Source organism: Panthera uncia, chromosome B1 (genome assembly GCF_023721935.1).
Source record: "Panthera uncia isolate 11264 chromosome B1, Puncia_PCG_1.0, whole genome shotgun sequence".
Lineage (NCBI taxonomy): Eukaryota > Metazoa > Chordata > Mammalia > Carnivora > Felidae > Panthera > Panthera uncia.
The window spans coordinates 161,555,755-161,579,692 of record NC_064811.1 but is presented as its reverse complement, the minus strand read 5'-3'; the positions used below and the strand labels follow the sequence as shown (position 1 = coordinate 161,579,692).

Genomic DNA, 23,938 nt, shown 5'->3' with positions numbered 1-23,938 from the left:
GCAGTATAGAAGCAGCTTTTTATTATTATTTTTAGAGAGCGTAAGCAGGGGAGAGGGGCATTATTTTATTATTTTAGAGAAAAACCTTTTTATTTTGATACAGTCCCAACAATTTTTTTTTTTTTTTTTGCTTTTATTTTACTTGCTTCAGGGAACATATCTAGAAAAATGTTGCTATAGCTCATGTCAGAGAGAATACTGCCTACACTCTCTTCAAGGATTTTTATGGTTTCAGGTCTCGTGTTTAGGTCTTTAATCCATTTTGAATTTGTTTTTGTATATATTGACATAAAGTAGTCCAGTTGCATTCTGTCGCATATAGCTGTCCAGTTTTCCTAACACCATTTGTTGAAGAGACTGTCTTGGGGCACCTGAGTGGCTCAATCAGTTAAGCATCTGACTCTTCATTTTGGCTCAGGTTATGATCTCACAGTTCCTGAGATTAAGCCCACATTGCGCTCTGCACTAACACAGGGCCTACTTGGTGGTCTCTCTTTCTCTCCCCCTGTGCCCCTCCCCCACGCTCTCTCTCTCTCAAAATAAATACTAAAAAAAAAAAAGACTCTCTTTTCCCCATTGCATATTCTTGCCTCCTTTGTTGAATATTGACCATATAATCGTGTGTTTATTTCTGGGCTGTCTATTCCACTAATCTATGTGTCTATTTTTATGCCAGTATCATACTGTTTGAGTATTACAGCTTTGTAGTATATCTTAAAGTCTGGGATTGTGATACCTCCTGCCTTGTTCTTCTTTCTCAAGCATGGTTTGGCTATTCTGGGCCTTTTGTGGTTCCATACAAATTTTAGTATTATTTGTTCTAGTTCTGTGAAAACTGATGTTGGTATTTTCACAGGGATTGCATGGAGTCTGTAGATTGCTTTGGGTAGTACAGACATTGTAACAATGTTAATTCTTCCAATCCATGAATGGTGTACCTTTTCATTTACTTGTTATCTTCAGTTTGTTTCATCCATGTTTTATAGTTTTCAGAGTATAGATCTTTCACCTCCTTGGTTAAATTTATCCCTAGGTATTTCATTCTTTGTGATGCCATTATAAATGGAATTGTTTTCTTAATTTCTTTCCGCTACCTCATTATTAGTACATAAAAATGCTACAGATTTCTGTATATTGATTTTGTATCCTACAACTTTATTATATTCATTCATCAGTTCTAGTAGTATATTGGAGTCTTTAGGGTTTTCTATATGTAATATCATGTCATCTACAAAACGTGACAGTTTTACTTCTTTCTTTTCAATTCAGATGCCTTTTATTTGTTTTTATTCTCTGATTGCTATGGCTAGGACTTCAGCACTATTTTGAATAAAAGTGGTAGGAGTGGACATCGTTGTCATGTTCCAGACCTTAGGGGGAAAGCTCTCAGTTTTTCACCATTAAGTATGTTGCTGTGGGTTTTTCATATATATCCTTTATTATGTTGAGGGTTTTTATCATGAATGGATGTTGTACTTTGCCAGATGGTTTTTGTACATTTATTGAAACGATCCATATGTTTTTGTCCTCTCTTGTGATGTTGAAATGTTCTTTTCTGAGTCTGTGTCTTTATGTTTGCACCAACACTTTCCTTCACCACTCTTTGAAATACTAAATGTACTGATGTACTCCAGGCTCTTCTATTTTGCTAAACAGCAACCCAAAAACCTGGGAGTGGGTCAGAATAGGAAAGGGCACTCAAGTTTTTATGGCTCTAAGACTTAAGAGTTTCCCAGAATCAGGCCAGTGGGCTCTAAAGGCTACTAATAGGAAGCTATATTATAGAATAAAGACAATCACTGAGCTTTTGTTATTCTCCCCAAACCAGACTTTCTTCATGGCATTAGTATTTGTTTTAAGCATTGAGATACTGACTGCAAGCAAATTTGAAGTATTACCAGTCGCTGTCCTCTTCATCCACCTGCATCTCCTGACTTGTTCTATGTCCCAGAAGGGTGCACAAGAGGAGTAAACACCTTGTTAGAAACACTGAACGTGTTTGGACACTGTCCCTATTCTTTCAGACTAGTGGTATTTAGCTGTAGGCCTTTTTTTTTTTTTTAGAGCGAGAGAGTAAGAGACTGCAAGTGGGGGAGAAGCAGTGAGAGGGAGACACAGAATCTGAAGCAGGCTGTCAGCACAGAGCTCGAAGTGGACTCAAACTTGAACCACCAGATCATGACCTGAGTCAAAGTCAGATGCTTAACTGACTGAGCCACCCAGGCACCCGTAGCTGTAGTAGGCCTTTTGAGGGGAATATAGTTTATGTGATGTAGGAGAGGGCTAAGGGCTAATGATGTTTTAAACTTACTGGTTTAGGGGCACCTGGGTGGCTCAGTTGGTTAAGTATCCAACTTTGGCTCAGGTCATGATCTCATGATTCATGGGTTTGAGTCCCGCATCAGGCTGTGTGCTGACAGTTCGGAGCCTGGAGCCTGCTTCAGATTCTGTGACTCCCTCTCTGCCCCTCCCCCACTCCCTCTCTCTCTCTCTGTCTCTCTCTCTCTCTTTCAAAAATAAATGAACATTAAAAAAAATTTTAAACGTGTATCTAATAGATTACATTTCAATTTGTTTAAAAACAAATTTTTGAAATACCTGATATTCAGATCAAAACACTAATAACCCTTCTAATCAGTCTTAGAGAAAATCTGTGTATCTACATGAAAATTACTCTAATCTTTGTTTCACTAATTCTAGAATACCAGAGTGGAAGGGACCTTACAAAAACAGATGAAAGCTACTGATAGCTCCCTAGAAAAATGCATATATACACACTTATGTATAGGTGTGTATACATTTTCAGAGGATTCAAAGACCTTGGCATTCATGGATTTCAAATTAAAAATTCTTCATTTAGTCCCATAGCTTTTATTCTACAGATAAGGATAATGAGAGCCAGAGAGAAAGAATGCTAGGTATTTTTAATAAAAATTTATAGAAAAGGAAAGCATAGTTAGATAGAAATTAAAATCTAAACTGTTTGATTGAGATCAGTGAGTTTATTTATTTATTTTTTTTTTTTTTAATTTTTTTTTTTCAACGTTTATTTATTTTTGGGACAGAGAGAGACAGAGCATGAACGGGGGAGGGACAGAGAGAGAGGGAGACACAGAATCGGAAACAGGCTCCAGGCTCTGAGCCATCAGCCCAGAGCCTGACGCGGGGCTCGAACTCACGGACCGTGAGATCGTGACCTGGCTGAAGTCGGACGCTTAACCGACTGCGCCACCCAGGCGCCCCGAGATCAGTGAGTTTAAAACATGTTCAGTCCTTATGTCAAAACAAGTGGCTTACTTCTTTCCAGTTTATCAAACATGAAGACAAAGTTAAGCCTTCTACAATAATTGTGACACAACTTATCCTTTTAATGTCAAGGGTTTTCTTTTTTCCTTAAAAACTGTATTTATCTATTTCCTTAAAAAGCCTATTAGTAAGTGAACCAGCTCTTGGCCTCTTAAGACTTTGAAAAACATCAAACTTCTAACCAACCTTCCTCAACTTACCTGTATTTATTCTCATTCCCTTAAATGGTCATATAAAGCTAAGACATAAATTCATTTTTGATACTTAGGTAAGGAGCCAAATGAAGACATCACATGAGCATATAAATATCTCCCATTCTCTAAAAGAAAGGCAATTTTACATATTTTATATAGCCCTTGTTTGCTTAATAAACCTTTAGTTTATTAAAGTAGAATAAACACCAGAGATTTTCTAAATCGTCAGGGTCAGATGATGAAGTATCATAAAGTGAACACACTATTTAGCCACCACTTCAGTCAAAACACACATTACCACCATCCGGTAAGTCCCCTTTCATTGCCTCTCTCCCCCAGAGTAACAACTTACTGACTTTTACCTACCTTTTTTACTCTACAAAAAAATAGGATTCCATATTTACTTTTGTGTGACTTCAATATTATGGGTGTAAAAACTATCCATATTGTTGTGGGCCATAGCTTTACTTTGACTGTTGTATAGTATTCCTTTATATGACTATACCACAATTTATTCATTCAACTATTAACAGGCATTTGGATAGTTTCTATCAACTTTTTAAAAAGGCAGATGGTCATCTTTGAAAGTAAAAATGTTTCCTCACAGTCACCCTTTGACAAGTTGAGAACAGTTATGTGAGCCTTAGGAAATGTTGAGAAGAACTGGATAAAGGAGAGAAGAAAACCAGACAATGGTTGTAAATTAGTTTAGAAAAAGTGAAAATTATTGTTGTATTAAGTATATAATTTTTAAGCCATGCAGAGTGAAAATTTAATTTAGGGGGTGTTTTAGAAAGAAAAATTCAACATTCAGTTCAATTAATATTTTAAAAATTATATACAATTTACGTGATCAATTTACCATTTTGAAGTAAGGAAAAATGAGGATTATATTCAATAATAAAAATGTAGATTTCACTTCCAAATTATAGATAGCTAGAAGAAAGAAAACAGAAAAAAAGGGGAGCAAAGGAGAACTTCATGGAAGGAAATCTAACCAAATAATTAAATTGACTAGTTTCACTCTACACTGATTAAAAATGATCACAAACCAGGGTGTGTGGTATCTCAGTCAGTTAAGCATTAGACTCCTGATTTCGGCTCAGGTCGTGATCTCATGGTTCTTGGGTTCAGGGATTTGCTCTCTCTACCCCTCTCCCCAAAAATAAATAAATAAACTTAAAAAAAATCACAAACCTCAGAAGGGCACTCTGCACTGGCTGGTGATCCTTCATGCTTCTTTAGTAACTTGCATTACCAACCTTTGAGAACTATACATTCTTTCTCTTCTGGCACTCCCCAGTCCTACAACCCCCATGGCTGATGACCCTGCTTCCTAAATTGCTCCCATCTCACAATTCCTGTTTTGTGGGGGTTACATTGCTCTCTTATTCTTCTTTTTTTAATATATATTTATTTTTATTTTTTGTAGTTTGGCAGTTTTTGTTCTCTTTCTTAAAGGCCATCCACATCTCAGTAAATGCTCAAGCCAGAAGAAATTCAAGTACAAGTCAACCTTAATACCTTGATTCTTTTCCTCATTCTCATATCCATCTGTGAGCAAGTTTTGATGTTTCTACCTGCAACATACTCTCAAATCCTGGTCATTCTTTCTCCGATGCCACTACCTAAATCCAAGTTACCAACTTATCTTACTTGCCTCCAATGGCCTCTTTATTGGTCTGCTACTCACTTGCACTGATAAACTCTTCACATAATAGTCAGAATGGCCTTTAAAAATGTTTAGATCAGGTCTCTACCATGCCTAAAAAGGTTTGTTGACGTCCTGCTGCACTTAAAATCCAAACTAACAAGTCACTTACTTCTTCAACCTCATTTTATACCCTTCTTCCCCTGGCTCACACCATAGTCTCCATTCAGTTCCCAGGAAATACTGAACTCACAACTGCCTCAGGCCCCAGTACACACTCCCTGTCTGGAGAATGCTCTTCCCATCCTCCCTATTTTCATTCTTCACATTACTAGATTTTTTTCTATTCTTTGGTTTTCAGTAAAATGTTCCCTTCTCAGAAAGACTACCTAACTACCCCAGCTAAAGTAGGTAGTGACCCCTCCTCTAACCTCATTCACCTTTATAACATTGTAATGTATTCAGGCATCTCAGCACAATGTTATTTTATTCACATTTTTATTGTATGGCTTCCCCTCACTAGGATAAGCTCTATGAAGATAGGTAATGTTAGTCTTGCTCACCAGTATATTCCCAGACCTAGCATAATGCCTGCCACCATAATAGGTACTCAATAAATAAAGGTTAATAAAGAAATGGAAGGGAATAAGGAAGAGATAACAAGATCACTTCTTACTCCTTCACTGTTACCACCCAGGTGTAAGCCACCATCATCTCTCACCTAGGTTACTACAGAAGCCTGCCTACCAGTGTCCTCGCCTCTAAGTTGCCCCCTGATATCTATATACAACACAGTAGAGTGATCGTTTTAAAAGACTGGGTCACTACTCTTCTGCTTAAAGCATGTTCTCCATCTCAGAGTAAAAGTCAAAGCCTTATTACCCTCGCGTACAAGTCCCCATAGGACTGCATCCTGTTTCCTCTGACCTTATATTTGTCCCCCTAGCTCACTCTGCTCCAGCCACACTGACCCTTTACTGTTCTTTGTATAGGCTGGGGACACTGAGCCTCAGGAGTTTTGCCTTAGCCATTCCCTCTGCCTGCAAGGCCCTTCCCCCAGATATCCTCAGAGCTAACTCTCTTACCCATTCCACATCTTTGCTCAATAGTCCCTTCTTCTATTAGGCCTGTCCCATCCATTGTATTTAAATTGCAATCCCCTCATCGCCACCTAGCCCCCTTCACCTTACAACATTTTATATGGTCAGACTTCTCTGCCTCCTCCAACCTCCACTAGAATATTAGCTTCATGAGGGCAGAAATCTTTGTCTTGTTCACTAATGTATCCCAAGCTCTTTGTGCACAAAACAAGTGTTCAGTAAATATTTGTTGAATCAACTGATGAGTAAAGAATTTCAGTGAACTCTTAAAATAGACTTCAGTTCACAAGCACTTATCACATTCAGATACTTCCTGCACAGCAAACCATGGAGGAAATTACTGCCTTTGAGGGTAAGAGGCCATGAGGGCCTGATCAAGAACAAGAGAGACTGAAAGGGATGGATTTAATAACTATTTACTTATTCTATATTATTCTCGTCATCAAACGGATGTAGAGGGTGAGAAAACTAAGGTTCCGGTTTAAGCAACTGAATAGATAATGCAGACAATAATCCGAAGGCAGAAAAATTTACATAAGAAATAGAAGACTTGGTAGATCATAGCATTTTATTGAATTCAAGCAGCAGGGTGTTGAGTGAGAGGAAGACAGAGGATGGAACCCTGGGGAAGGAACAAGATTTGGCGGGGGTGGGGGGGGGAGGGAGAAAAAAGTTTAATAGAGCACTGGAATTTGTCAACATCCCGCTATCCGGATTTCCAGACTCTGATCTGCATAGAGAGGAAGGGCACGCAACAGGAGGCAAATGGTGTGAAAATAGCTTGCACCAGTTCTAGAGTTCCAACACAGCACCTGGAGATCATTACAGCAATGAAAGCCTTCAGAAGTGAGAATGAATGTTTTCTCTCGTTAAAATTCTGGCAGCTGAGTTCTCACAAAGCCTGTGATACCTGAACGACAGGTAATGGGATGAAGACTGGCGATGTGGGAAAGGGATCCACAAAGTTTCACAAATCATATACCATCTGTGGCTGCCCTTTTAAAGAAATGGGAAGAATTACCCAACGACCTCAGTTTTACATCTGTCCTCCTTTAGGCCACCAGATCCAAAGGCCGTACTGTTCCTCACCCTAAACCGTCCCAGAAAATATTACACAAGAAAACCCAACACGTTGCAAAACCTGGCCCTACAATCACGCTGCCCTCCCCTCCCCACTCCTCCGCACGCAAGTCTCCCTTCGTCCAAGCACCTCCTTTCTCCTTTCCGGAAGCTAGGAGGCCCCACCCACTTCCGCAACGCCGGGCCAATGGCCTGCTTCCCAAGGAACGTTACCTCTGACCTCGGGGCTAATCAGAGACAGTGGGACAAACTCCTCGCGAGAGGTGAGGTTGAAGCTGCCTCCGCCATCTTGGAGATGGGAGACGGGCGATGGCTGTGGTTCTTCTGCTAATGCAAACAACAAAACGGGCACATTAGTCAACCCGAGAGAGGTTATCATCACTGTATCTGGTGACCAAAGCTACACAAGAAGCGAGGGTGTCAAAGCCCAGCGCGGCGACACTGATAGCTTCTCCTGCCTGCTGGAGCGGCAGAAGTGAAGTGACTGAAAACCGGAAGGATGGTGCAGTCCTGTTCCGCCTACGGCTGCAAGAACCGATATGATAAGGATAAGCCCGTTTCTTTCCACAAGTAAGTACTCTGCGCCTCTCGCGGGGCTGGCCCCAGCTGGGGCTGGGGGCGCGCGGCCGGTTAGGCTCGGGGGCGGAGCCGGGCGCGTGTCCGCGCGAGACTAATAAGGGGGGCGGGGCAGGGGCGGGGCACGACCGGATCTTCCTCACAGTCCGTCTCGGCCGCGAGCGGTGGGTGTGCCCGCCTCTGGTAGAAGTTCATGCAATGTCGCCCTGGGCTGCGCGTTCTCGGCGCAGGTCGCCGTGGGGACCGTTTCTCGCGCTCCAGGGTTGGAACCCATATGTGAGGTTCGCCCGCCTCCTGCGGTTGGAGTGTTCGGGACCTCGGAGCTATATCTCACGGCCCAGCGCAAGTCGTGAGGTCCTCCAAGCCGAGAGGCATCTGGATTTCACTCCTGGGATAATAGAGAAACCAGGTGGTAATAACGCCTTAGAAGTAAATTTGAAATAGAAACAAAAACCTTTAAAATCCCGAAGTCACTCTTTTTCGTTCTTGCTGTGGATGGGAGGCCGGCATCACAGAAATTAAAGATTGATTTTGGCCAGAATTTCAGGGAGGATGTCTCCACCCAGTTTCTAGGAACTAACTTTTAAGGACCCTTAAGTTTTAGAGAAAGCTTCTGGTACTACCAGGATGAATACTTAATGTTTTCAGCGGACAGTAACGATAACTTGGACAATAATAACACAGATCATAATGAAGTGTCATAATAAAGGTCAATATGCGTTCTTATGGGCACCTATAGGAAGCCCTTGGAAAAGAACCTGCCCCACAACTTTCAGGGCTGTTTTATCCAAAAAGCGCTGCAGTTAGAGGCCTAGAGGGGAAAATGTTCTTTTGAAAATACGAAGAGAAAACTGCAAAATGGAAACGACTTACTGATAATCAGATGCCTGCAAAATGTGACACGATGGTATTTTTATTCGGCCAAATACAAATTTTATTACATTTACATTACTTTGTTTTGCGAAAATTCTCCACTCTTAATAGATGGTAGTTAAGAAACTAGAACCAGTGGTCAATTATAGGAATTATTCATAGGTAAATAATTACAAAAGCAAAATTAAGTATTCCTTCAATTTTTGGTGGGATTCGTTTTGTGTTTAACAGAGCGTAGATGCATTTTTATGTTTCATATGAGAGGGACCCTCTAGAAATGAGTGCTTTGCAGCATAGAAAGATCTTGAGTGTTGATGTACCACCACTACCAACACCCCTGGCCCCCCACCTCCAGGAGGAGCTAGAACACCAACACTTGCAAGATTTACTTCAGTATATCCTGGTATTACTTAATTGATTTATTGGAATTTCTGAAAGCTGATGAATTGACTTCCAGTTCTTTGAAAGTGTTGGAATAAGTCAGAAGATGGTGACATGGTTACATACAGTTTGTTCCCCGCAACCACATTTCTAATTTATGCCAAACACTGCAAGCTGCTGGGGTTTACAAGGCTAAGTAAGACAAAGTCCTCTTAATATGCAAGGAATCTAAAATCTAAAGAAATCTAAAAATATGGAAAATCTTTCATTGGTACTGGAAACTAAGGATGGCATTCACACATCAGAAATAGTTTCTTCTGGCTGTCAAACAATTGATTGAATCAGAAGAAGGGCTGATCTGCCTCCCATTCTTACCTATAAAGAACGGTTTTTTGAGAGTAGATGGGAATACCTTGACAGAATCTCATAAACAGCCTGAGCATTGTAGTCCTTGAGACAGGAGGCCCAAGGTGCTGAATTGTACCAGTAATTGCTACCATAGTTTGTATTTCTGTAGGCCATTTCCAGCAGGATCTTCTAGGAGTACTTATTTTCCCGGTTTCTACACAGTGGCCCAGTGGCAGCAACTATGCTGGGCGAAGAGAAGAACTGTCCCAGGATTGGTTAGGTCTTCAGAATATAGCAGAGTCAGGCTGTAGCATACCTTACATGGAAGAGAAACTGGAACATATAGTTGAAACATCTTTTGGCTTCTTTCCAGTCTCCCCAGTTCACTAAATACTTGACTTGGAAAAGTAAAATCACAATAAATTTAAACTCTTCTTAACCCCCCTTATTTGGGCCTAAGAGACATATTCCAGTTGAGTTCAAGGTAAATTCAGATAAATAATATTCATATGCTGGAATTAAAAACAAATTGGAAGACTAAAATAAATACAAATTTTAAAAATTAAAAAATAAAGACTTCCCAAACCTGGGGAGAAACTTGGATATCCAAGTTCATGACACTAATAGACCACCCCATTTCAGTTCCAGTCTTCTCCAAACGCATACATACATACGTACATACATACATACATACATAAAATATTGTATTTATCATTAGGATTTGACTATGATTTGATTAATTCATTATGTCAGACTGATCCTAAGAGAACTAGAACCTTTTTTGCAGTATGTAGATATAAACATGCAATTTTATTTTTATTGGTTAAAAAAATTAATAACAAATTCACCCCATAGTATGTATTTTACTTGAAACTCTTAGTGTCTTTGACATAAAAAGTTAAACATTAATAAATGAGAGAGGAGCTACATGATTTATCTTTGTGTATTTAGATGTGTGTGTAATATCTGTATCAATTAGTGAAAGTCATTTACTGTAATGGAGAGAGACAAGCAATATTACTACATATTTCTCTCGACCCCCGACCTCCCATCATCTCCTCCTCCCATTGCATGGCTAACTTTTAATATGCATCTTTTTACATTTTGTAAATTTTTATCAGCCTATCTTGTTCAAATTGTATACATCATTGTATCTGACATTCTCGTAATTACTCTGTGATCAAAAGATTCCTATAAAAAATACTGCTTTTTGGGGGCGCCTGGGTGGCTCAGTTGATTAAACGTGTGACTTTGGCTCAGGGCATGATCTCGCATGTCACGAGTTTGAGCCCCGAGTCTGCGCCCCGCGTCAGGCTCTGTGCTGACAGCTCAGAGCCTGGAGCATGCTTCAGATTCTGTGTCTGCCTCTCTGTCCCTTCCCAATTCATGCTCGCTCGCTCGCTCTCTCTCTCTCTCTGTCAAAAACAAATAAAAACATTAAAAAAAATTCTTTTTAAAGCAGTATTTCTTTTTGTTTTTAATTTTTTAAAATGCTTATTTATTTTTGAGAGAGAGAGATAGAATGAGAGCAGGGAAGGGGCAGAGAGAGAGGAAGACAGAATCTGAGGCAGGCTCCAGGCTCTGAGCTGTCAGCAAAGAGCCCGACACTGGGCTCGAACTCCCTAACCCTAAGATCATGACCTGAGCCAAAGTCAGATGCTTAACCCACTGAGCCACCCAGGCACCCCTAACAAATACTGCTTTTAAAAAAAACAAAAATTCCATGCTGGGAGGGGTGGTTTACATCCCACATTAGTGGATGGTCACTTTATTTATAGGATCTTTAAAACAAATACATTCTTAACTAAGGTGAATAAAAGCACAACTAAAAACTGTCAAAAAAAAAAAAAAAAGAAAAGAAAAGATAGCAGAGCTAGTGTTTTAATCAAATACCCCTTAGTTTGTTAATGCCAATGTAAGATAGTTTTTTTCTAAGCAGGAAAGTCTAGATGTGCCTTTTTTTTTCTTTTAAAATAAAGTCAGAGAACTGAATTATCTCTTCTTCTTAGGTTTCCTCTTACAAGACCCAGTCTTTGTAAAAAATGGGAGGCAGCTGTCAGAAGAAAAAACTTTAAACCCACCAAGTATAGCAGTATTTGTTCAGAACACTTTACTCCAGACTGCTTTAAGAGGGAGTGCAACAACAAGTTGCTGAAAGAGAATGCAGTGCCCACGATATTTCTCTGTACTGAGCCACATGACAAGGTAATATGTGTTTTAACATACTGGGTTTTCTATTTATAAAATTAATTTGTTTTTATTGTGGAAAATTCAGATCAGTGTTAAGAAAATAAATGTTACCTGGAAGCCATCACTTGTACATAACCACTGTTAACAACGATATACTATTTAAAAATACAAAATGCAGTTTATTAAAAGTTAAACATCCTCACACTAAGAAAGTCAATTTAGTTTTGTAACTTACTTGAAGATCACTTTCTACCCCTACATATATGTTAATAAGTTTTGGGTTTCCTTTATCAGTGACAGTTCAGTTTCAAAGTTTTTCCCCCTCAGTTTTAAGTGCTTAGTATTTTATTAAATCTCACCAATCATTCTTTCTCTTTCTTGCATCCCATTTCTACTCCAGGTGGAAAAGTGTAATTATTAGAACTTAAATTTTTTTCTTATTTTAGAATATTTCCATATCAAGGATTTACAAAACTCTAATATTCTTTTGTTTTTAATCCAAGTGTAGTTGACACATGATGATGTTACATTAGTTTCAGATGTAAGCATACTAAATAGACTGATCTATATATTATGCTACACTCACCACAAGTGTAACTACCATCTGTCACCATATAAGGCTATTAAAATACCACTGACCATTGTCCCTATGCTGTACCTTTCATACTTGCGACTTGTTCATTCCATAACTGGAAGCTTCTATCTCCCCACTCCCCTCTACCCTTTTGCCCATCCCCCCATCCCCTCCGCTCAGGCAGCCATCACTTTGTTCTCTGTATTTATGGATCTGTTTCTGCTTTTTTGTTTGTTTTTTTTATTTGTTTTTTAGATTTCACATATAAGTGGAATCACATGGTATTTATCTTTATCTGAATTGTTTCAATTAGCATAATACCCTCTAGGTCCATGCATGTTGTCACAAAATGGCAAGATCTCATTCTTTTTTACAGTGAGTAATATTGTATTGTGCATATGTGTGCGTGGGTATACATATATATGTATGTATAGATATATATGTAAACACACACAACATTTTCTGTATCCATTCATCTGTTAATAGACATTTGGGTTGCTTTCATATCTGGGCTATTGTAAAAAAAAAATATGTTTATGCAGTAAACATAGGGGTACATATATCTTTTCAAATTAGTGTTTTTATTTTCTTTGGGTAAATACCCAGTAGTGGAATTATTGGATCATATGGTAATTCTATTTTTAAGTTTTTGAGAAAATGCCATGCTGTTTTCCACAGTTGCTGCATCCGTTTTCATTCTCACCAACAGTACATAAGGGTTCCCTTTTCTCCACACTTGTTATTTCTTGTCTTTTGATAATAGTCACTCTGGCAGATACAGTGATAACTCATTGTGGTTTTGATTTTCATTTCCCCGATGATTAGTGATGTTGGGCATCTTTCCATGTGTCTGTTGGCCATCTGTATGTCTTTGGAATACAGACATCCATATGTCTTTGGAAAATGTCTATTCATGTCCTCTGCCCATTTTTTAATTGGATTGTTTGTTTGGTGTTGTATAAGGTTTTTTTTTAATTCTTTTTTTTTTTTTTAAGTTTATTTATGTATTTTGAGAGAGAAAAAGGGAGAGCACATGAGTGGGGAAAGGGCAGAAAGAGAATCCCAAGCAGGCTCCATACTGTCAGTGCAGAGCCTGACAGGCTCGATCCCACTGTGAGATCATGACCTAAGCCAAAATCAAGAGTCAGACGCTTAACCAACTGAACCACTCAGATGCCCCTTGTATAAGTTCTTTATATATTGTGATTATTAGCTCCTTATCAGATATATCATTTGCAGATATCTTTTCATATTCAGTAGGTTGCATTTTAATTTTGTTGGTGATTTCCTTCACTGTGCAGAAGCTTTTGGTTTAGTTCCAATTGTTTGTTTTGCTTTTGTTTCCCTTGCCTGAGGAGACGTATCTAGAAAAATGTTGCTGGGGCACCTAGGTGGTTAAATGTCTGACTTCGGCTCAGGTCATGATCTCACTGGTTGGTGAGTTCAAGCCCTGCGGCAGGCTCTGTGCTGGCAGCTCAGAGCCTGGATCCTGCTTCAGATTCTGTGTCCCCCCCCCGTCTCTCTGTCCCTCCCCCACTCTCTCTGTCTCTCTCTTTCTCTCAAAAATAAATAAACATAAAAATTAAAAAAAAAAAAAAAGAAAAATGTTGCTAAGGCTGATGTGAAAGAAACTACTGCCTATGTTTTCTTCTAGGATTTTTATAGTTTAAGGTCTCACGCTTAGGTCTTTAATCCATTTTGAATTTAGTTTTGTGTATGGCATAAGAAAATGGTCTAGTTTCATTTTTTTTCATGTAACTGTGCAATTTCTCCAGCACCATTTATTGAAGAGTCTGTCTTTTCCCCATTATATATTCTTACTCTCTTTGTTGTAGATTAATTGACCATGTAATCATGGGTTTATTTCTGGGCTCTCTGTTCTGTTCCATTGATCAATGTGTCTGTTTTTGTGCCAGTACTGTACTGTTTTGATTACTACAGCTTTGTAGTATATCTTGAACACTGGGATTGTGATACCTCCTGCTTTGTTCTTTCTTAGGCATGCTTTGTTATTCAGGGTCTTTAGTGGTTCCATACAAATTCTAAGATTATTTGTTCTAGTTCTGTGAAAAATGCTGTCAGTATTTTCATAGGGATTGCATTGAGTCTGTAGATTGCTTTGGGTAGTATAAACATTGTAACAATGTTACTTCATCCAATCCATGAGAATGGTATATCTTCCCATTTATTTGCATCATCTTCAATTTGTTATATCAGTGTTTTATAGTTTTCAGAGTACAGGTCTTTCACCCTCTTGGTTAAATTACTTCCTAGATATTTAATTCTTTTTGGTGTAATTATAAATGGAATTGTTGTCTTAATTTCTCTTTCTGCTACTTCATTATTAGTGTATAGAAACGACCGATTTCATATATTAATTTTGTATTCTGCAACTTTACTGGATTCATTTATTATTCCTAGTAGTATTCTGTTGGAGTTTTTAGGGTTTCCTGTATGTATTATCATGTCATCTGCAAATAGTGACAATTTTACTTCTTTCTAATCAGTTTAGATGCCTTTTGTTTTTCTTGCTTGATTGCAATGGCAAGCACTTCCAGTACTATGTTGAATGAAAGTAGCAAGAGTGGACATCTTGTCTTTTTTCTGATCTTGGAGGAAAAGCTCTCAGTTTTTCACCACTGAGTGTGATATCAACTGTATGTTTTTCATATATGGCCTTTATTATTTTGAAGTATGTTCCCTCTTTTTTTTTTTTTTAATTAACTTATTTATTTTGTGAGAGACAGAGTGAGTAGGGGAGGGGCAGAGAGAGGGAGAGAGAGACTCAAGCAGGTTCCACACTGTCAGCCTGGAGCCCAATGTGGGACTCAAACTCATGAACTGTGAGATCATGACCTGAGGTGAAACAAAGAGTTGGATGCTTAACCAGCTGACCCACCCAGTTGCCCTGAGGTATGTTCCCTCTAAAGCAACTTTATTGAGACTTTTTATCATGAATGGATATTGAATTTTGTCCAGTGCTGTTTTTGCATTTATGGAGATGATCATATGATTTTATTTTATTTTAGAGAGGGAGAGCATGAGCAGGGTGACAGGGACAGAGGGAGAGAGAGAGAGAGAGAGAGAGAAAGAAAGAATGAATCTTAAGCAGGCTCCACGCTCAGCACAGAGCCGGATGCAGGGCTTGATCCCGTGACCCTGGGATCATGACCTGAGCTGAAGTCAAGTCACACGCTCAACCAACTGAGCCACACAGGCACCCCTAAATGATCGTATGGGTTTATCCTTTATTTTGTTGGTGTAGTGTTTCACATTGATTTATGAATATTGAACCATCCTTGCATCCCTGGAATAAATTCCACTTGATCTTGGTGAATGATCCTTTTAATGTATTATTGAATATTTAATGTATTATCTAATACGCTCATTTTATTGAGGATTTTTGCATCTGTGTTCATCAGGGGTATTGTCCCTATAGTTTTCTTTTGTTGTAGTGTCTTTGATTTTGATATCAGGGCAATGCTGGCCTTATAGAATGTATTTGGAAGCTTTTCTTTCTCTTGTATTTTTTGGAATAGTTTGAGGAGAATAGATATTAACTCTTTAAGTATTTGATAGAATTCACCTGTGAAGCCATCTGGTCCTGGACTTTTGTCTTTTGGGAATTTTTTGATTACCTTTTCAATTTTGTCACTAATGATTGGTCTTTTCAGATTTTCTATTTCTTCTGATTTGTTCTTGGAAGGCTGTATGTTTCTGGAAACACATCTATTTCTTCTAGGTTGTCCAGTTTGTAAAAAGTCATTCTTAAATTCCACAGGTGGATTCATTTATTCATTTATTTATTTATGTATTTATGTATGTATTTATTTATTTATTTAATGTTGATTTATTTTTGAGAGAGAGAGAAGACAAAGCATGTGTGGGGGAGGGGCAGAGAGACAGAGAGAGACAGAGAGTCCGAAGCAGGCTCCAGGCTCCCAGCTGCCAGCACAGAGCTCGTTGCAGGGCTCAAACCCACGAACCATAGATCATGACCTGAGCTGAATTCGGACGCTTAACCAACTGAGCCACCCAGGCACCCTGGGTAGATTCTTTTAAACTGTTATTTGTAGTTACTAAACTTGAACATACTCTTAATTATCGTTGTAGAAGGAAGATCTTCTGGAGCCACAAGAACAGCTTCCCCCGCCTCCTTTAACACCTCCCATTTCCCAGGTTGATGCTGCTATTGGATTACTAATGCCTCCCCTTCAGACCCCTGATAATCTCTCAGTTTTCTGTGACCACAACTATACTGTGGAGGATACAATGCACCAGAGAAAAAGGATTCATCAGCTAGAACAACAAGTTGAAAAACTCCGAAAGAAGCTTAAGACTGCACAGCAGCGATGCAGAAGACAAGAACGACAACTTGAAAAATTAAAGGAGGTTGTTCACTTCCAGAAGGAGAAGGACGACATATCAGAGAGAGGTTATGTGATTCTACCAAATGACTACTTTGAAATAGTTGAAGTGCCAGCATAAAAAAATGATATTTGTATTGGTTTTTAATGGGGCAAAACCACATACCTTCTTCTAGCCTATAAAGGAGTTTAATTTGAAAAAAATAACACTTGATTACTTGTATAAAAACAATTCAGAATATTTTTTTAAAAAAATAAATTAGATATATACTGTAAAATTGTAAATTTTTTGTTTGTAATTTCAGGGTTTTTACATTTTAACAAAATATCTTAAAAGTTATAATCTAACCTCAGAACTCCAATGTAAGTTGGTTTCAAATTGAGGAGTTTTGTTTTTTGAGTATTTATAGAAATGCAAAAATTGAAAGTAAAGTGAATGAGAACAGTACAGCAAGGATGATTTAAGTTTAAAATGTAAAATTAATGCAGTTTATTAAAAGAATTTAGTTACATTATAAATCAGAAGTATAAGTCAGATCACGGGACATAACTTCTCAGAATATATATATATTCTTATTCACATATTCTTATTTGTAAAGTCAGAAGATTTGTTTATCTTTCTTAATCACTTGTCAAAGATAAATTGACAAGTCAATACTTAAAAAAATTGCTTGTCTTCAGAGCATAAAATGAAGAATCATTCTATACCTAATCAATATTGTTACATAACTTTATAAAGGATGAATTTTTTAAAAAGTGGGTCCATCTTTTTTTTTTCCCACTGTCTAGCATTATTAAATTAGAAGTGTATTTCCAGTGGAAGAGACATTCTTCATTAAATAAAGTAAGCATTGTTGTTAATAAAGTAATAAAAACGGGGGCCTGATCCATAGTATGCCTTTTTCTTTCACTACCCCCAAGCTAAGGAGCATCTAGTTTCCAACTGTAGTTATATCCGTATCCAAATCTCTAATAAATGTGTTGTGTCAGTAGAGTTTGATTTGTACCGTAATAGGACTAATTGATTTTGGTCAAGTCTTCACATAAAAAAGGATTTCTTCACTTTTAACACAAGTTAGAAATTATATCCCATTTACTTAAATGAGTGATTTGTATTCCAGAGGAACTTAATGTGTAGTGTTTATTTTACTGAATGTTGAGATTTAAACACTGAAGTTTCTGTTCAAACTATGAGTTGTGTTCTGACTTTGTGAGAAGTTTTAGTTATATATTTGAAATGAAAATATGTTCTGATTAAACAAATACTGCCTTAGGAATTATCTACTTAGATTTACAATAACTGTTCCAATTATAATTATTTTATATTTAAAAGTATACTGAGATAGTTGAAGAGTAACAGGCCTTTTTAAGGCAGTATTAAAAATCTGAAACAATGACATTCAGAAGTGTCTTTTGTAGATGTGGATTCCAATGTAATTTACTACTGTCCTGCCAGTGGATAATACCGTGATTTTTTATGAACCAGTATTTCAAAAATAGAAAATTATGATCAAAAGATTACTTGACCTTATGTTGTCTGATAACATTTAGAACTAGCTCTAATGAATCAGAAGACTTTCTCTAGTTATTCATGAATCTCATCCCTGGTTTGGAAACCCACGAAATCTCCAAGTAGTTTGTTTTTACATTTCATCTCACTAGCAATTCCTGGAGGATATATGGGTAAACATCTTGCAAAGTATAAATCTATCTAAATTGTCACCTACATAAAAGGAAGTGTGTGTGGGTGTGTATGTGTGTGTGTGTGTGTACGTGTGTATTCCCACAGTCAAGAATCCAACACTGAATTGTAAAAGTAGCGATCCTAATTACTTAGCATCTTACCATTATGATTTAACCTGGAGTTACATTCTTTTCCTAACAAACGTAAATCCCTATTTGGAGAGAACTGAGCGAGCAGCATGTATACCAACTGTTTGCATTTAAATAAATTACCATAGTTTAACATAGGGAGTTTGAGGTTACAAGTAGTTATTTCTGAATATGAGATGTAACATTTGGTGAATGCTTTCAAAATTCATTCTGTCTACTGTATTGTTTATTACATTGCCAAGTAAAGGAAAACTGGTCCTTAAAATAGGTCCTGTTCAAGTATAGTCAAACTCAGTCTGAAACAAATGGACAAAGTCTCAATCTGGAACAAATAGGGGGAAGACTCATGTGAACTGCAGCATATTCTGAAAGGTGACATTTAAGCACATACAGTAACATACTAAAATTTCCATCTATGTGTAATGACATAATCTGGTGATAATGGTGAGAAGAAATAACTTCTTGAATAGAACTGTTAGGAAAACTATAGACTCATAGAATTTTAGAATTAGAAGGGACTTAGACATGATTAAACACTAACCTAACCTCCAAACCCTACAGAAATCTGTTTGTAAAATATCCGTGATAAGTGGTCATCTATTCTGTTTAAGCAGTTATTCTTATTAGATTCTTTAAAATGGGCTTCTGGATTAGGAAAGAATTAGTTACCACTCTTTTTATACTTGTTTATAGTGGAAATACAAACTTCACTTTGAACTGCTGCATAGTTTGAACCATCACATTCCAAGTTAAAGAAGTTTTAAAATTTTGTAAAATAATTTAAATGTTTAGTAATTGTATACCTGTTCTGTGAACTAAAAATAATTCTGTTGTTGCAGTAAAGAAACAGCGGTGTTTAAAATTATTAGCAAAACTTTTACTTGGAAGTCCAAGTATGTAAGATTTTTTTTTCCTCTTTTTTAGAAGTGTAGTAGTAAGGGTGAAAGCAAATGAAAGTTTCATTTGATATGGGGTTTTCTGGTGAAATTAATATTCTCTGGCCATCTTTAGTTATTACAAAATTATACACACATACACATACTCAACACCTATGACTTTTATAAAGTCAGTGGTAAGCAACATAAATTAGTAAAAGTCCATATGATCTATAAAAAGAAAATTCCCGTTTATGTTCTAGGATTTTTAAAAGACAGCCATCGATGAATAACAAAGAATCACAGCAGGCTTACAAATCTGCTTGCCTATTACTCTTCCTGATACTGGCAACCATGTGAATTAGATAACCAATGAATGAAGAGCATTGATGATGTTAACTGGTGTTTCTGGGCATTATGTTTTTATATTGTGCATTAAAATACAATTCTTGGTGTGATCAAAAAGCAAACAATGATTTACAAACAAGCAAAAAAGCAGTTATAATTATTGTACTTAAAATAACAGAAAAAGTTACAATTCCATGTCTTGATAACTTTTTTTTTTTTTTTAACCTGGGATGTTGTTTTATTCTATTGGGATTTTTTTTCTGAATGATAAATATTTTTTAAGCTCAAAAAATATATTGGGAATTTTTATTCTTTTCTAAATTCATATTATTTAGTGTTTTGAGATTATTAAATTTTCATTTTTAAAATATCCTAAGGGATATGAATAAACTTCCTTTGCTTTAAACTGTTTTTCATGAGACAAACTGTACAATATTAATAAATAGACAAATGACTTCTGGACTGGCTACATGTTCACCCTAACTACCATGATTGGTTAAAAAAATTTTTTTAAACAACCATTTAAGTTCTCTGCATGTTGTCTTAGGGGCATACAACAAATGAAAAAACATTCAAGAACATCTAAATCTCTGAAAGAGTGTTAAGAGTCTGTGGCATTGAGGCGCCTAGGTGGCTCAGTCGGTTAAGTGTCCAACTTTGGCCCAGGTCCTGATCTCAATGGTTTATGGGTTCGAACTGCATGTCAGGCTGTCTGCCATCCGTGCCAAGCCTGCTTCATATCCTGTCTCCCTCTCTCTTTCTCTCTCTCTCTCTCTCTCTCTCTCTCTCTCAAAAATAAACAAACATTAAAAAAAGAGAATCTGTGGCATTTATGCCACACCTTATTCTTGCCCTAAACCACCTGTCCACCACCACTCTCTCACACACACAGCACAGTGCTACAGAACTCCATTCTGAGTGGATACAGCCAAGAAGACAATGGTCACTCTCCTCCCAGTACCCAGTTAAGTCCTGTGGTATTTCCCAAGGGAGAGCAAGCAGCCAATATTTCTCATACACCCCTAGATCTGTGTTGCAAAGGCTAAACTACAGGTAAGTGCAGCCAAAAGGTCAGGACTCCCTCCACCCAGCTCCCACTCACAAGGTGGAACTTTACCCTAGGTGCAGCAGGCCAAGAGTACCAGGACTCTGATCACCTTCATCCTAGATGCTCATAGGGCAAGGTTTTCATGCCAGGAGAAGTAAGCCAAGAAGACCAGAAGCTACCATCCCAACTGAGTTCTCATAAAGCAAGCATATCAATCCTAAAGAAGCAGATCATGTCATCTACTACCTGTAACTACAGTGGAGTAACATAGACTTTTTTCCCATGGGAGAGAAGGCCATAAGAAGAGAGCTCTGAAGCTCACCCCAAAAGAACTAATTTTATTTGGAAGAGTTTGGGGAAGTTCAAGACTAAGGGAACTCTCAAGGACAATGGAAAATTTAATGGTAAAAAAATTAAAGGAGGCTAATAGCTCCACCAGAGTAATAAGCTGTTATTTTTAGGCTAGCTAATTTACCAGAGAGAACAGGGAAAGAAGAAGAGCCCTCCTGGGGTAATAACAAGCCTTGAAGACCAACCTCAAAACCTACCCTGCAAAAGGCCTGAATCTAAGTGGATCAGTCTACAGAGCAATATAAGCTCTAGGACATCTTCAAAAAGCCATTAACTGGCAGTTGGAACTAACATCTGAGTTTGGTACCAGCAAAGGCTAGATAGTTTAACAAAGAGATCAGGAAGATAGAGAAGGGCCTGTTAAAAGCTCTGTCACTCCAAGTGACAATGTTCATGCCCAAGGCTGCACTTTCTAAGAAATGAAATCAGAGACTTCACCCTGGAGAGGAAATAAACTTCACTAATAACTCAAATAATTAAAAAAAAAAAAAAAATCCAAGCCTGGGAGGGGGTGGTGGGTGGGTCAAGGTCCAAAGATCCTACAACAGTTATAATCTAAAATGTTGTGTTGTTTTTTTTTTTTTTTAGTTTTTAAAATTTATTTCGTTAGAGAGAGAGTGGGGGAGAGGGACAGAGGGAGAGAAAATCCCAAGTAGGCTCCATGCTGTCAGCACGGAGCCCAACATGAGGCTTGATCTCAAACCATAAGGGGATTGATCTCAAACCATGAGATGATGACTGGGGCCAAAATCTAGAGTTGGACACTTAACCAACAGAGCCACCCAGGCACCCCTAAAATGTCCAGTTATAAAAAAGAAGTTATGAGATATGCAAAGAAACAGGGTAGTTTCTTACATGGGGAGGGGTTTGGGCAGGGAGCAAGCAAGAGAAACAGAGGGGCAGATATCAGAATTAACAAAGACTTCAAAGCAGCCATTATAAATAAGCTATATAAATATTAGTTCCAAAGAACTAATGGAAACCATGCTTAAAGAAATGAGGGAATGATGACAATATCTCATCAAAAATAAAATATCAAGAAGATACAATTTTGTTTTTAAAGGATATTCTGGAGTTTTAAAGTACAATAATCAAAAAAATTGCTAGAGAAGCATAACATTTCTGTGTTTTAAAGATTTTATTTTTAAGTAATCTCTACACTCAATGTGGGGCTCAAAGTCACAACCCCAAGATCAAGAGTCACACAATCCCCCAACTGAGCCAGCCAGGAGCCCTGAGAAGCTCAACAATTGTTTGAACTTGCAGAAGAAATATCAATGAACTTGAAGATAGATCAAGAGACAGAGACAAAATGGAATAGAGAAAATAAACAGAGGCTCAGAGAAACAATACCTCTATTTTTTTAATATATGTATTTTTAACATATTTTTTAATGTTTTTATTTTTGAGAGATAGAGCATCAGCGGGGGAGGAGCAGAGAGCAAGAAGGAGATACAGAATTTGAAGCAGGCTCTGAGCTGTCAGCCCAGAGTGTAATGCAGGTCTCCAACTTGTGAATCACAAGATCACGACCTGAGCTGAAAGTTGGGACACTCAACTGACTGAGTCACCCAGAAGCCCCAAGAGGAAAATAATACATCTAAACTCATCAATATATGCATAATGGAAGTACCAGAAGAAGGGAGAGTAGAATAGAAATGACAGGGAGAGGGAGAAAGGAGCAGAAAAATATTTGAAGAGGAGTGCCTAGCTGGCTTAGTTGAAATATGAATCTACAAATTCAAGAAGCTCACCAAGTACTAAGGAAGATAAAGAGATTCATACCCAGACATATCATAGTAAAGTTATCAAGATCAAAACCAGAGAAAAATGACATTATATGCAAGGGAACCCTAATAAGATTAACATCTGATTTCTCATCAGAAATAATGAAGACCAGGGGGCAGTGAGATGACATTCAAAGTCCTGAAAGAAAAACTTGTTAACCAAGAATATTATATGTAGCAAAACTATCAAAAATGAAGGAGGTTTCTAAGAAGGTGCAATAGAAACCACCAGGAAATATGTCTCCTTACCTAGGCCACGCTGACACTGACATAATCTATCTGATATAAATATTTGGAACTCCGGAATCTATTGAGGGCCTGCAACTTCCAGAAGAAAGTTTGGATGGTAAACTGTGGTTAATATCAGTCAATTTCAACTATTAGCTCAGTGGCAAGGACCCATTTACCACCCCCAGCCCCAATGCAGGCAGTGGAGGAGTTGCAGGAGAAATTTGTATTCAGCTGGTGAGACCTATGATGAACGATAAGGATCCTGTCCTCCAAATATCAGAGATCTGTGTTCTAAAAGGTGACTACTATTTTTATCCTAAAGGTGAAAACACAGAATAGGCAGTCATTGTTGCATCCCCCTCACTCTCCAAGCCCTCTCCTCTGACCTAAGTGACTTTAGGGAATTTAAAAGGCTGGTACCTTCCCCTCCCTACTTCATTTTTTCCCCTCCCCTTTGGGGGCCGAGGCATTAAAACATCCACACAATTAGTCATTGTGCATACTCAGGGGAAAATAAAATCTTGGGGAAGACCTGAGAAGATGTTAAGTTCACACTTTATGCTGACCCTTGGTAGAGTCTTAGTAGATAGGCTAAAGCAATAAAAAACAACAACAACAATAACAACAACAACAACAAAAGTAAAACAAAACACAGCAAACCCTGAGGAGGGGAGAAAATCAGATTTCCTCAGTTGCCACATTATTAGATTCAAATTTCCAGTTTTCAACAAAGGAGTCATAAAGCATACCAAAAAAAAGGGAACATATGACCCATTCAAAGGAAGAAAATAAATCGAAAGCAAATTCCTGAGAAAGAACAGTTGG

The 23,938-nt window shown here is 37.8% G+C and overlaps 1 protein-coding gene and 1 long non-coding RNA gene across 2 annotated transcripts; one reads left to right on the top strand and one right to left on the bottom strand.

Annotated features, from left to right (window-relative positions):
• Positions 1-6,801: 6,801 nt before the first annotated feature.
• On the bottom strand, positions 6,802-7,631 carry LOC125923859 (uncharacterized). Its single transcript, XR_007458175.1, has 2 exons — positions 7,545-7,631; positions 6,802-7,247 (listed from the first exon to the last, which is right to left on the bottom strand). It is a non-coding gene; the product is annotated as an uncharacterized LOC125923859 (long non-coding RNA).
• A 187-nt stretch (positions 7,632-7,818) lies between these two features.
• Positions 7,819-17,090, top strand: THAP1 (THAP domain containing 1). The gene is made up of 3 exons (XM_049632494.1): positions 7,819-7,901; positions 11,519-11,714; positions 16,387-17,090. Exons 1-3 carry the CDS (start codon positions 7,831-7,833, stop codon positions 16,759-16,761), a joined length of 642 nt encoding a protein of 213 aa, XP_049488451.1. The 5' UTR covers positions 7,819-7,830; the 3' UTR covers positions 16,762-17,090.
• The last annotated feature ends 6,848 nt before the right edge of the window (positions 17,091-23,938 follow it).